General features: G+C 43.8%; 1 protein-coding gene across 14 annotated transcripts in view; it reads right to left on the minus strand.

Moving 5' to 3' along the window:
* LOC119965324 (rap guanine nucleotide exchange factor 6-like) overlaps nt 1-15,308 on the minus strand; it is a 498,093-nt gene that overhangs the window by 53,697 nt on the left and 429,088 nt on the right. For all 14 annotated transcript variants that reach the window (XM_038795925.1, XM_038795924.1, XM_038795922.1 and 11 more), the window contains one exon: nt 672-883. In XM_038795925.1, the coding sequence (XP_038651853.1) occupies nt 672-883 (212 nt within the window). The remainder of the gene's footprint in view (nt 1-671; nt 884-15,308) is intronic.

The raw sequence follows: 15,308 nt of genomic DNA on the forward strand, positions 1-15,308 counted from the left end.
ACAACACAGACAAGCATTTTTGGATACACTGCACTGTCATTAAACCAGAAGCAGCTACTGGAAACTTTACACTGATGTTTTTGCATAATATTTCATCGTACCACACAAAAATAAAAAACCGAAAGGTTTTCCAGACCTGATTAAATTTCTGTCATCATTTGTAACAGTATTTCAACCCTTACCCTGCGAAATAAACACTGTACAGTTAGTGCAATAAATATTGTGTCTGTTAGTTTAACCTTTACCCTGCTGATAAAAATAATCTATAGAGCTTTCACAACAAATGCAGGCCTGTCACGGGTCACTTACTGAGATTGACAACTGCTCAGTTTGCTTAAAAATGCGACCTATTTGATGCATGTCACTTATGAAAGACGGCTGCCCAACATATTTAAATGCGTCTTCCATATGTGTCACTCTTGCGAATTGTTAAGGTCATTTAAAATTTCCTGAGCTTGACAGCATTTGGCCTCACTGAATAAACAGGATTCCCACACAGTTACAAACTGAATAGCGACCAGTCTTATTGATATCCTGAGAATAATGGGAGCTCCAAACAGTTATCACAAAGGCTAGGGATACTGCTGCAAGAGTTTAAAACAGTTAACAAGCAGTTGACTGCGTGCTGTGAATTATCTGTATGAGCAGCTTGTACTTCAATAATGGAATACCTTCGTGCAGGAAAGTGAGGTCTTTTTTGACGACAGGAAACAGTGGAATGATGGGTGGCTGCAGACTCTGGCTGCTGAGAACGTTTCTATATTTTGCCATGTTTCTTGAAGGATCAAAGAGATCTTGAAGGTCCCGAAGAAGCTTTTCATACTTGCTCGGCAGTTTTTCCCAAGTGCCTCTCAGACGTGCAACTGGCGCAAGGTTTAGCCCACTGAAACAGAGAAAATGTTCAATTACATCTTTCTAATACTCATATCTGACAATAATTGCACAGTAATTTCCAATAAGAGCATGTTTAAGATCGATTGTATTGCTGAATGTCTCGGACTCATTTTCATTAGACAGTATTTACAATGCAGAAATAGATTATTTGCCTCAGTAGGTCAATAACCATGTTTTCCAGCTACATGAGCCTCCTCCCACCCTTCTTCATCTAATGCCGTCAGTTTATTTTTCTATTCCTTTTTTCCTCATGTGGTTGTCTAGTTTCCCCTTAAACCCATCCACTACTCCTGTTGGTAAAATGTGCCACATTCTAATCACTCACTGGATAAAGAAGTTTGACCTGAATTGATTTTTTTTTTTAATGTTCACCTTATATTTATAGCCCCTATGCCTGATCTCTCCTGCAGGTCAGTCTCCATGTTGACCCGAACAAACTCTTTCATGTCACCCATTCCGAATTCTCGTCTCTAGAGGAAAGCAGCCGGATTCATTTTTCATCTGGCATTATTATTCTAACAAATTATATTTGCACCTTCTCCAGTGCCTTTATATTCTTTTAAATTATGGAGACCAGAATTACTCTCAGTACTGTGTGATCTAACTGAGGCTCAATACAAGCTTACTTAGCTCCTCTTCTTTTCAATATGATCGCTCCAGAAATAAACTCCAGCACAATGTTCTATTTTTATGGCCTTATTAACCCACATTCCTACTCTTAGTGATTTGTAAATTTGTACCCCCAAATCTGTTCCTCCACCCTATTCAGCTACTTATTTTTCAAGGAGTATGTGGTCTCCCTACTCTTGTCCACCTCATACTTATCTATATTGAATTTCATTTTCACATTCTGCAAGTTTAATATTTTTATTTTGACACTGTCTTCCTCTATTAATTACCCCCTAAACACAATTTGATGTTGTCTACAAATATTGAACCTGTACTACGGATTCAAGAGTACAAATTGAAATTGTTTATGTACTCGATGGGCTGAATGGCATCCTTCTGCACTCTAGAGATTCTGTGTAATGGTGAAGAACAGTAGCCTCAGAATCAAACTTTGTGGACTATCACTTCACATCGTTTGCCTGCCTGGGTAACAATGGGTATTATAGTACTCTTAATAGCTACTGCCTGCCTGGATATTTTTTCATTCATTCATTATTGGACTTTGAGTTTTGCCATGATAACATTTATTGCGAATCCTTAGTTGTCTTGATTTGATATGAGTAGCTTGCTAGGCAACTTCAAAGGGCAGTTAAGAGTTAACAGTAGCTATCAGAATAGGACTGCAGATATACATCAAACCAGATAAGGAGGTAGGAAAAGTGGCGACTAAAGGATGCTGGTTAAGCAGTTGATTTTAGCCTCTACCATGAGACCATTGTTATCCCTGGACTCAACTATTCCAATGCTCTCTTGGCAGGCTTCTCATCTTCCACCTTCTGTAAATTTGAGCTCATGGAAAATTATGCTGTCCGTGTCCTCGCTTATACAGAGGCCTGTTCTCCCATTACACTGGTATACACTGAAACTCTGTCCAGCACTTTCACAATTTGAAAATGAACCTTTATTAAAATCCTTCCGTGGAATCATTCATCCCTAACTCCACAACCACTCCGCCCAACAGCCTTACAAGATCCCTGCACTTTTCCAATTCTGACATCTTGCACAATCTCATTTTTAATCACTCCACCAGTGCCTTCAGCTGCGTGGACCCTAAACTCTGAAATTTCCTCCCTAAACCTCTCCACCGCAATCTCTTCCCTCCTTTTAAGTGTCATGTGAGAGTACCTTTAAGAAATGGGTATTTATCAAATAGCTGTAGTGGGTGCACCTTTAAGAAATGAGTGTTTATCAAATAGCTGTAGTGATGTCAGACTGGATGTCACCAGTGGGTGGAGCCGGGTTGTTTTACTTTCGTTCTTCAGCTGGCAGCTACAGTGTGTGTTTTGTTTCATTTTCAGAGTTGGAACTGCATCCAGCCAAACAAGGTGTAATTTTGATCTCTCTCTGCATGAAAAGAATGTCATCAGATCACTTGCTAATTTAAAAGTGATAAGTGCTCTCAGTAGAGACTTTAAACCTGCTGTCTTTGTTAAAGAGGGTATTTGTCTTTAGATGTTGCTAGGAAAGATTAAGGGCCACTTATGAACAAAGAACAAAGAAACTTACAGCACAGGAACAGGCCCTTCGGCCCTCCCAGCCTGCGCCGATCCAGATCCTTTATCTAAACCTGTCGCCTATTTTCCAAGGTCTACTTCCCTCTGTTCCCCGCCAGTTCATATATCTGTCTAGATGCATCTTAAATGATGCTATCGTGCCCGCCTCTACCACCTCCACTGGCAAAGCGTTCCAGGCACCCACCACCCTCGGCATAAAAAAGTTTCCACGCACATCTCCCTTAAACTTTCCCCCTCTCACCTTGAAATCGTGACCCCTTGTAATTGACACCCCCAATCTTAGAAAAAGCTTGTTGCTATCCACCCTGTCCATAACTCTCATAATTTTGTAGACCTCAATCAGGTCCCCCCTCAACCTCCGTCTTTCCAACGAAAACAATCCTAATCTACTCAACATTTCTTCATAGCTAGCACCCTCCATACCAGGCAACATCCTGGTGAACCTCCTCTGTACCCTCTCTAAAGCATCCACATCCTTCTGGTAATGTGGCAAACAGAACTGCACGCAGTATTCCAAATGTGGCCTAACCAAAGTCCTATACAACTGTAAATAGACCTGCCGACTCTTGTACTCAATACCCCGTCCGATGAAGGCAAGCATGCTGTATGCCTTCTTGACTACTCTATCAACCTGTGTTGCCACCTTCAGGGTACAATGGACCTGAACTCCCAGATCTCTCTGTACATCAATTTTCCCCAGGACTCTTCCATTGACCATATAGTCCGCTCTTGAATTAGATCTTCCAAAGTGCATCACCTCGCATTTGCCTGGATTGACCTCCATTAATAGAGTACTGTATTATTTGGGGAGAGTATTTGAGTTGATAGTTGCTAAGATGTTTATTGTGTGTTTATAAAATGTTAACTGGATTCATATAATAAACATTGTTTTGTTTTAAAAGTACTTCAGATCTCTTTTGCATCACACCTGTAGAGTGGGCCCTTGTGCTCCCCATAACCAAAATCTATTAAAAGTTGTGGGTCAGGTGAACTCGATGATACACTTTGGGGTTCTCCAAACCCTGGCCCATAATATAAGATACTCCTTAATACCTACCACTTCGACCAAGCAACTTGTCCCAATATGTCCTTATCAGTGTTTGATAATGCTCCTGTTTACATAGCACCCTACTACGTTGAAGGCATGATGCAAGTTCAAGTTGTGTTGACAGGAAAATATATCATGGCCACTCTTCTTTTTAAAAAATGATATGTACTTACTATTTCCAAACTTTTTTTGAAGGATCGATCTTTCATAGTGAGATTTAAACTCACATGTTTCAGGTTATTAATCCAACAGCACAGTACCCGTTACATGTCTGGATTTGCATCAATACAATCAAATTTAAAAAAGCAAACAAGCACTTCTTCAGAATAATTGTCTCCTTGCTACTAATATAGGTGTGTAAATGTGTTAGAAGCAGTTTACAGAAGATTTACTCGACTAAACCCAGAAATGGGTACGCTACTTGATTGAAACCTTTAAGATCCTGAGGGTATTGGCAGGGTGGATATGGAGAGGATCTCTCCTTTTGTTGGAGAATCTAGAACTAGAGGTCACTGTTTAAAAATAAGTGGTTGTTAATTTAAGATGGAGATAATGAGAATTTTTTTCCCTTCTGAAGGTCGCGTGTCTCTGGAACTCATTTCCTCAAAAGGCAGTGGAAACAGTCTTTGAATATTTTTAAGGCAGAGCCAGACAGATGGCGGAACAGACTCCTAGGGCGGAATTCTCCGCAAAGGCCGACGCTGTTGTGAAACCCGGAATATTTCACAATGGCGTCGGAGGCCGCTCCTCACCCCCTATTCTCCCCCTCCAGGGGGCTAGGAGCGGCGGCCCGTAAATCTCGACAGGCCGAGAAGGACGCGGCCGGCGGCCCTCCCGCGATTCTCCCACCCGGCGTGGGGAGCGGAGAATCGCGCCCCTAGTTCGTATAGTCGCCAATTTTTTTCAAATGGCAGAAATAGTTTACTGCGAGTCTGATTTTAGCATATTGCAGAAAGGCACAGTCACTTTTCATAAGTTTCATATCCAAACATTACCTTGGGACTCAATCCTACAGAAAGTAACATAAATAATTACTGTTAGAGATCATTTTTTATTAACAGAGATCATGAACGTGGAAAGGAATGTCAGCTTCGCACATTTTACTTCTCCATTAACACTGAGATACCTGGCACCTGTTAAACCAGTTACAAACATCCTAGCACTCGACAAGGTCAAAAACATTTAGGGCGCAACTCTTCCCCCCCCCCCCCCCCCCCCCCCCCCCCCCCCCCCCCCCCCCCGGCACCTGTACGCGATTCTCCCACCACCCCCAAACCGGCATGGCGAGATTTATGGTTGGCTGCTCGGAGAATCGCCGCTCGCACCCGGCCCGGATGGGCCGAGCGGCCTGCCCAATACGACGTGTTCCCGCCGGCGCCATTCAGACCTGGTCGCTGCCTGCGGGAACAGTGCTGGAACGTTGGGGGGGGAGGAAATCGAGCACGGGGGGGGGGCCTCAAAAGGGGTCTGCCCCGCGATCAGTGCCCACCAATCGGCGGGCCGGCCTCTCTGAAGGAGAGAGTGGCTTGTGGGGGGCGGAGAGGGGAGTGAGCAGCACGGCCGTGCTCGGGAGGGGACTGGCCCGCGTTCAATGCCCACCGATCGTCGGGCCGGCGTCTCCAATGGACGCACTCTTTCCCCTCCGCCGCCCCGCAAGATCAAGCTGCCACGTCTTGCGGGGCAGCGGAGGGGAGGACGGCAACCGCGCTTGCGCGGGTTGGAGCCGGCCAACCTGCGCATGCGCAGCTGACGTCACTTAGGCGCCGCCGTCACGTCATTCTCGGCGCGCCGCTTTGACGCAGGCGTCAAGGCCCGGCGGCCGAGTTTCTCACAACGCCGCTCCTAGCCCCCGGGGGGGGGGGGGGTGAATAGGGTGCGAGGAGCGGCCTCCGACGCCGTCGTCATCAAACTCGGCCGAGTTCATGACGGCCTTCCCGATACCGCGCTGGAGCGGAGAATAGCGCCCGTAGTCTCCCGATGGGAGAATCTCGCCCTTACTGTTGGTTACAAAGTTCTTATAATTCCAGCTCAGAAATGGAATTTTATAAAACAAAGCATAGTCAACAGTATGCAATATTACAGCACACTACGACTGAAAAAAGCTTCTCTACTCCGAACAAAGTTTTAATTTTTTTTGAAACTGACATTCCTCTAATACCTCATCCCAGGTATCACATTTTGTAAGGTTCCATCAGTAAGAGACTACTCGTCGAAAAGACACCACCAAGGTTGAGTTCAATCCTGCCCTTCATTGTTACTTAGACAATGGCCAAGATAATACATTTGGTGAAAGACAGTTCTTTAGCCTTACACTTATTCAAAGACTTGCACTAATGAGAGAGAGAAACTGCACAGCACCCTTAACCTGTGGGACTGGTGGGAACAGGGAAAGCAACAATGAAGGTTACGGGTATACGGGTTACGTGGGTTTAAGTAGGGTGATCATTGCTCGGCACAACATCGAGGGCCGAAGGGCCTGTTCTGTGCTGTACTGTTCTATGTCTATGTCTAAGTGTCGGTCTTGATTGCAAGATTGAAGACAGGTGGCAGGTCAGATGATTGGACAGAATACGAGGAACAGCAGAGGCTGAGTAAAAGATTAATAAAGACAGAAAAATTGGAGTAGAATAGAAAGAAACCAGAAATATAAAAACAAATAGAAAAGATTTTATAAACATATTTTTAAAAAGTTAACAAAGGGAGTGTTGGTCCGAAAGAAAGTGAGTCTGAAGAATCAATAATGGAAAACAAGGAGATGGTGGATTAATTGAACGGATATTTTGTATCAGTCCTCACCATTGAAAATACAAGTAATATCCCAGAAGCAGCTATAAATTCAAAAATGGAAGGGAGGAACTCAAAAAAGTTGCAATGATCAAAGAGGTAAGTAGTACTGAGTAAATTGTTGGAGCTGCGGGCTGAGAAGAGCCCGGGTCAAAGATCATAGAATCCCTGCAGTGCAAAAGAAGGCCATTCAGCCCATAGACTCTGCACTGACTCTCCAAGAGTGCACGCTAACCAGGCCCACTCCCTGCCTTATCCCCATAACCCCACCTAACCTATACATCTTTGGACAGTGGGAGGAACCCCGAGCACCTAGAGCTAATCTACACAGACACGGGGAGAATGTGCGAACTGCAAACAGTCACCAAAGGCTGCAATTGAACTTGATCCCTGGTGCTGTGAGATGGTGGATTCCTGAATCCTTTTCTTTGATTGTAAAGGTAAATTTAGGAATCCACCGATTGAGCTGATGGCTTATTGGCAACGGCCATAAAAACCAACTGATCAGTTCATTGGCAGGGGCTACTATTTTCCAGAAGCTGTCTGAACGGATAACGGAACTATCTCCTCAGGTTTGTATATGTTTCAATCAAGTCACCACAACTTATCTAAACTCCTGCAAGCCTAGCTGGTTCAACATTTGCATGCAAGACAGCCCACCCATTCCATTTTTTCTTTTGCACAGGAATATTGGAGCTGCTTCGGGTGTTTGAGTCTTTCTCGGGGTACAAATTAAATCTAGACAAGAGTTGCGTATTTTGTGGTATTTTTGCATATTTTGTGGTGTCTTGGCCGGGGGTGGGGTCTGCCATTCCGTAGGGCAGGGACTCACTTTAGATACCTGGGGGTGCAGGTTGCTTGGGAGTTGGGGGGGGGGGGGGGGGGCTCCGTAGGTACAACATTTCTAGTTTGGTGGGGAGAGTGAAAGCTGATCTGGCGAGGTGGGATGATCTCCCTCAGTCACTGGCAGGTCGGGTACAGGTGGTTAAAACAAACGTGTTGCCGCGATTTCTGTTTATTTTTCAATGCCTGCCGATTTTCCTGCCAAAGGCTTGTTTTAGAGATTGAAGGAATGATTAGGGTTAGGGTTACTCAGAGAGTAGTAAGGGTGTGGAATGCCCTGCCTGCAATAGTAGTGGACTCGCCAACACTAAACGCATTTAAATGGTCATTGGATAGACATATGGACGATAAGGGAATAGTGTAGAGAGACTTTAGAGGGGTTTCACAGGACGGTGCAACATCGAGGGCCGAAAGGCCTGTACTGCGCTGTAATGTTCTATGTTCTAGGATTACCTTATTCATATGGGGACGGAAGCTAACCAGAGTTAGAAAGGTGCTGCTACAGAGGATAAGGCAGGCAGGGGATTTGGGTCTTCCAAACCTGATGTATTATTACTGGACGGCGAATGTGGAGAAGGTGCGGAGCTGGGTCAGAGGGGTTGATTCCCAGTGGGTCAGAAAGGAGGAGAGTTTGTGTAGGGGGTTGGGATTGAAGGCGCTAGCAACAGCACTCGGGGAGTCCGGTAATAATAGCTTCATTGAGAATTTGGAGGCAGTTTCGCCAACACTTCGGTTGGAGGCAGGGTCAATGAAAATGCCTATTCGGGGGAACCACAGGTTTGAGCCAGGGAAGTGTGACGGAAAGTTTTGGAAATGGGAGGAGAAGGGGATTAAGACACCAAAATATTTGTTTCTTGGGGGTCGGTTTGCAGGATTGAAAGAGCTGGGAGCGAAGTATGGGCTGGAGCAGGGGGAAATGTTTATAGGTTCGAGATTTTGATAGGAAGGAGATACTGAGCTTCCCGGTGGAGCCGGCCGCCACGTTGCTGGAGGAGGTGTTGACAACAGGGGGACTGGAGAAGGGGGTAGTGTCGGTGGTTTAAGGGGCTATTTTGGAAGAGGAGAATGCACCACTGGAAGGGATCAAAACAAAGTAGGAGGGAGAGTTGGGAGAGTGACGCCTCCATTTCTTGTGCGAGGTTGGGGCTGATACAGCTGAAGGTGGTATACAGAGCACACCTCACGTGGGCGAGGATGAGCCGATTCTTTGAGGGGGTAGAAAATGTGGGTGAACGTTGCAGGGGGCGCAAATCACGTTCATATGTTTTAGTACTGTCCAAAGCTGGAGGATTACTGGAAGGAGGTTTTTAGGATAATCTCTAAAGTGGTACACATGAAACTGGAGTCGGGCCCTTGGGAGGCCATATTAGGGGTGTCGGACCAGCCAGGGTAGAGAACAGGTGCGGAGGCAGATGTTGTAGCCTTCGCCTCGTTGATCGCCTGAAGGTGGATCCTGTTGGGATGGAGAGCAGCCTCTTCACCCTGTGCCCTGGCATGGCGAGAGGACCTGTTGGAATTCTTGACTCTTGAGAAGGTTAATTTTGAACTGAGGCGGAGGATGGAGGGGTTCTACAATTCACGGGCGTTATTCATTATGCACTTTCAAGAATTGGATAACATCGAACATTAGTTTGGGGGGGGGGGGGGGGGAGAGAGAAAGGTGTTGGGAGGAGGGGGACTGTATGTATTAATGGTGACTATGGGTGATTCCTAATTCCTTTTTGTTATTTGTTTATGTTAACATGCGGGCTTGTGTTTGGGGGTTGGTGGGAGGATGGGATTGATGTTGTTGATATGGGGATTGATATTATATTCGTTATTGCTTATTGTTGATGGGTGCAAATTTGGGAGAAAATGTGAAAAAGGAGAATAAATATATATATTTTAAAAATCCTGTCTCATTACTCAGGACAAGATCGAGGACCGCTTGTTTTCTCGTAGGTTGCATTCCATACTGTTCCAGGAAACTATCGTGGATACATTCTATAAACTCCTCCTCAAGGCTGCCTTGACCGACCTGGTTAAACCAATCAACATGTAGATTAAAATCCCCCATGATAATTGCTGTACCATTTCTACATGCATCAGTTATTTTGTTGTTTATTACCGCACCACCGTAATGTTATTATTTGGTGGCCTATAGACTACTCCTATCAGTGACTTTTTCGCCTTACTATTCCTGATTTCCACCCAAATGGATTGAACCTTATCTTCCATAGCACCAATGTCATCTCTCACTGCTGCCCGGATGTCATCCTTAAATAACATAGCTGCACCTTACCATCCACTCTGTCCTTCCGAATAGTTTGATAGTAAAGGATACTCTTGGAAGAATGAACATAATATGATAGAATTTAACATTCAGTTTTGACGATGGGAAATGTGGGTCTGAAACTAGGGTCTTAAACTTAAATAAAAGCAGTTGCAAGGGCATGAAAATTGATGTTGGTTGGAATGGGAAAATAGATTAACGATAAGACGGTAGGGAAGTGGCAGACATCTAAAGGGATATTTCATAACTCTCCAAGAGAGTCTGTCTCTCGCATCGGACTATACGAGAAGGATGCAACATCCATGGCTAACTAAGTTAAGGATGATGTGGAGATGCCGGGGTTGGACTGGGGTGGGCACAGTAAGAAGTCTTACAACACCAGGTTAAAGTCCAACAGGTTTGTTTTGAATCACTAGCTTTCGGAGCGCAGCTCCTCCCTCAGGTGAATGCCTTCAGGTGAATGCTGCGCTCCGAAAGCTAGTGATTCGAAACAAACCTGTTGGACTTTGAACTGGTGTTGTAAATTAAGGATAGCATCAAATTGGGAAAAAAATGTACAATGCTAAATAGATTACTGCTAGACCAGAAGATTGAGAAAATTTTAGAAACCAGCAAAGGATGACTAAAGAAGAGAAAAAACTAGCAAGAAATATAAAATCAGACAGGGAAAGCTTCTACAAGTATAGAAGTAGGAAATCAGTAGTCCCTCATAAGATAATTAATAGTGGGAAACAAGAAATGGCAGAAACATTAACCAAGTTGTTTGCATTTTTCTTCACAGTTGAAGACACAAAAAAGAATCCCAAGAATAGCAGAGAAGCAGAGGGTGAAAGGGATGGAGAAGCTTCAAGCAATCATAATTGCTAGAGAAAATGTGTTGGAAAGACTGATGGGTTCAAGTACCCTAGATTTGATGGTCTGCATCTTAGGTTTTCAAAAGATGTAGCTGCGGCAATAGGGAATGCATCGAATAAAATCTTCCAAAATTCCTTAAGAGTCTGGAAAGGATCAAGCAGATTGGGAAACCACATATGTAGCACCACTATTCAAGAAAGGAGGGAGAAAAAAAAATCAGGAAACTGCAGATCTAACATCAGTCATTGAGAAAATGCAAGAATCGATTATTAAGGAGGTAGCAGCAGGATATTTAGAAAATCATAGTACAATCAGGCAGTCAATGTGGTTTTGTGGAAGGAAAATTGTGTTTGACAAATTTATTAGATTTCTTTAAGGCTTCAACCAGCAAGATGGATGAAGGGGTATCAGTAGATGTAGTAAATTTGGATTTCCAAAAGGCATTCGATAAGGTGGCGTAAAAAAATTACCACACAAAATATGATCTCATGCGTTAGGGATGATATATTAGTATGGACAGAGGATTGGCTAACTAAAAAGAGGCAGAGAGTTGTGATAAATGCATAATTTTCAAGTTGGCAAACAGTAATTAGTGGAGTGCCACAGGGATTAGTGCTGGGGCCTCAATAATTTACAATCTATATCAATCACTTGGATGAAGGGACCGACTGAGCTGCAGCCAAATTTGATAACCATGCAAAAAGTCAGATAGGAAATCAAGCTGAGGAGGATACATCAAGTCTGCAATACAAAGATTAAGATGAGTGGGGAAAAATTGTAGCAGGTGGAATATAATGCAGGAAAATGGGAAGTTGCCCACTTTGGCAGGAAGAATAGAAAACCAGAATATTATTTAAATGGAGAAAAACTGCAGAATGCTACGATACAAGGGGATCTGAGTGTCCTGTCCATGTACATGCATCACAAAAACGCAGCATGCAGTTACAGCAAGTAATTAGGAAAGCAAATTTAATGTTGGCCTTTACTGCGAGAAATATAAAAGTAGGGATATCTTGCTACAACAGCACAGGACATTGGTGAAAGCACATGGAATAGCGTGGTCCCCTTTGTTAAGATCCCAGTTGATGTTATAACTGGAGGGGAAAAGCCCAGAATGGAACCATGACTTTTACTTTTTTTAAATAAAACATGGAGGGAGAATCACAAGATCGCTAATTAGTTTTAACAAGGAAAATGTGCACGAGATGGCTCCCCCACTAGGGTACTATTCTTTTAGTCCTTTTAATTCAGTTTCAAGGGGGTTTCTGTTTAAAAATCCACTTGCTTAATGGAATAAGGTACCTACATGGAAGAAACGCCTTGAAAACCAAGCGGGCAAAAGCATGAAAGTAGAAATTTGTCGACTGAATCAAAAGATTCTCAGAGCTCGGCAGTGGAGAATATGACGGAAGCAACCTGGTTTCTGTCCCGTCTCAGCTCAATGCCGTTTTTGAAACATTTTATCAGGATTGTTATAGATCGGTGCCCCTGGCGGAGAGTTCGGCCATGACTGATTTTTTTTGGGTGGGTTATCAATCCCAATGGTGCAGAGGGGGAGGAGGGAAGAGTTGGAATCCCCACGGGGCCAAAGGAAATTAGGAAATACATTAGGTTGCTGGAGACAAGCAAAGCTCCTGACCCTGACAGTTTCCCCATCGAGTATTATAAGACGATTGCAGGGCATTGGTCCCTGTAATTTTAGATATGTTTAATGACCCCTTGTCCCAGGGTTCATTGCCCTTTACACTTGCACAGTCCTCTATATCCGGGATTCTTAAGAAAGACAAGAACCCGACAGAATGTGGGTCATACTGACATATTGTTTTAAACCCGGACGCGAAGTTACTTGCAAAAGTGCTGGTACTGTGGTTGGAGCACTGCCTCCCAGAGATGATCTCGGAAAATTGGGCAGGCTTCGTCAAGGGTCAGCAATTGTCGGCCAATATACGTTGTGTATTAAATGTTGTCCTCTTTCCCCCTCTACAGTGCCAAATCCAGTGTGATTGTTTCCCTAGATGCTGAAAAGGCATTTGATAGGGTGGAGTGGGGATGTCTCTTCTAGATTCTTGGGAGGTTTAGATTTGGACAAGAGTTTATATCCTGGATTTGTTTATTGTATAGGACCCCCCACTGCTAGTGTTCACACAAATGCTTTAAACTCAGGCTACTTTTCGCCGAATAGCAGCATGAGGCACGGTAGCACTGTTGCTTCACAGCGTCAGGGTCCCGGGTTTGATTCCCGGCTTGGGTCACTGTCTGTGCAGAGTTGGCACGTCCTCTCTGTGTCTGTGTGGGTTTCCACTAGGGGATTTACACAGCAACTTCTTTGCAGTGTTAATGTAAGTCTATTTGTGACACTACTCTAATAAAGATTATAAAAATTAAAGCTAGCCAACTGAGCTAAACAGGCCTACATAACATAAGCAATATGCAAGGTGCAATTATTGGACACTTCCAAAATAATGGTAGGGTTAAGCAGAGTCTATGTGGATTAATGAAAGAGAAATTATGTTTGACAAACTTGTAGCAGGGTAGCATGGTGGTTAGCATAAATGCTTCACAGCTCCAGGGTCCCAGGTTCGATTCCCGGCTGCGTCACTGTCTGTGTGGAGTCTGCACGTCCTCCCCCTGTGTGCGTGGGTTTCCTCCGGGTGCTCCGGTTTCCTCCCACAGTCCAAAGATGTGCGGGTTAGGTGGATTGGCCATGCTAAATTGCCCGTAGTGTCCTAATAAAAGTAAGGTTAAGGGGGGGGGTTGTTGGGTTACGGGTATAGGGTGGATACGTGGGTTTGGGTAGGGTGATCATGGCTCGGCACAACATTGAGGGCCGAAGGGCCTGTTCTGTGCTGTACTGTTCTATGTTCTATGTTCGAGTTTTTAAAAAAAAATGTGTTGATGACACAAAACTAGATGGGAATTGTGAGGGAAATACATAGAGGCTTCAAGTGGATTTAGATAGGCTGAGTGAGTGGGCAAGAACATGGCAGGTGGAATATAACGTGGAAAAATGGGTTATCCACTTTGGTAGGAAAAACAAAAGTGCTGAATATTTCTTAAAGCTGAGAGATTGGGAAGTATTGTGTATCCTTGTTCGTGAATCAGTAAAAGCAACAAGCAATTGGAAAGGCAAATGTTGTGTTGGCCTTTATTACAAGAGGATGTGAGTACAGGAGTAAAGACGTTTTGCTTCAGTTGTTTAGACTCTTGGTAAGGCTGCACTTATTATTGTGAACAGCACTGGTCTCCTTGCCTAAGGAAAGACATACGTTCCATCGGTGGAATACAGCAAAGGTTCATCAGACTGATTCCTTGGAATTTTCCTACAAGGCGACATTGAGGAAACTGGACCTGTATTCTCTAGAGTTTGGAAGAATGAGAGGTGATCTAGTTGATACACACAAAATTCTTACAGGGTTTAACAGGGAAGATGCAGGAAGGATGTTTCCCATCGTTAGTGAGTCTAGAACCAGGGTCAGTCTCAGAATAAGAGGTAGGCCATTTAGGACTGAGATGTGGAGGAATCTTTTTTTACTCAGAGGGTGGTGACTCTTTGGAATCCTCTACCCCAGAGGACTGTGGAAGCTCAGTCATTGTGTAAATTCAAAACGGAGATTGACAGATTTCTAGATATTAAAGGTATCAAAGGATTTGGGGATAGTGCAGGAAAATGGCATTGAGTAAGATTAGCCTGATCTAGCTGAATGGCAGAGTAGGCTTGAAAGGTTGAATGGTGGACTCCTATTCTTATTTCCTACATTTCTAACCCATTGGAGTTTAGAAGAATGAGGGGTGATCAAATTAAAGCATGTACGATTCTGAGGGAGCTTGAGAGAGTAGATGCTGAGGGGATATTTCCTCTCCTGAGGGAATCTAGAACTATTTGACAAAAGTTTTTACAAATAAGCGGTCACCCGTTTAAGACAGAGATGAGGAGGAATTTCTTCTCTCAAAGGGTTGTTAGTCTTTGGAATTCTCTTCCACAGAAAGAAGTGGAGGCTGGGTCATTGAATATATTCAAGGCTGAGTTCTACAAGAGAATCAAGGATTAGAGAAGACAGGCAAGAAAGTGGAGTAAAAGCCATAATCAGATCAGCCATGATCTTAATGAATTGTAGAGCAAGCTCAAGGGGCCAAATGGCTTATTCCTGTTTCTTATGACCTTCCAGACTGTGAAGCTCAGTATCGCAATGTGTAATACATTTTTCCAAAATAAAGCTCGAAGTTGGATCACATTAACTTCAATCCACTGCTTTCTCTTACTTGTCCCACAATCTAACATATTCTTTGTGCATAAACCGACAATAATTCAAATACTTTTGCAGTGTGTCGTGTTATGCACAGTAAGATAACACGGGCTGAAACTGGATGCAGCTTTACCCGAGAGATACTCCACATCTTGAAGTTAGTTCAATATGATTTATTGAACCTG

The sequence above is a fragment of the Scyliorhinus canicula genome, chromosome 4, assembly GCF_902713615.1.
Source record: "Scyliorhinus canicula chromosome 4, sScyCan1.1, whole genome shotgun sequence".
Taxonomy (NCBI): domain Eukaryota; kingdom Metazoa; phylum Chordata; class Chondrichthyes; order Carcharhiniformes; family Scyliorhinidae; genus Scyliorhinus; species Scyliorhinus canicula.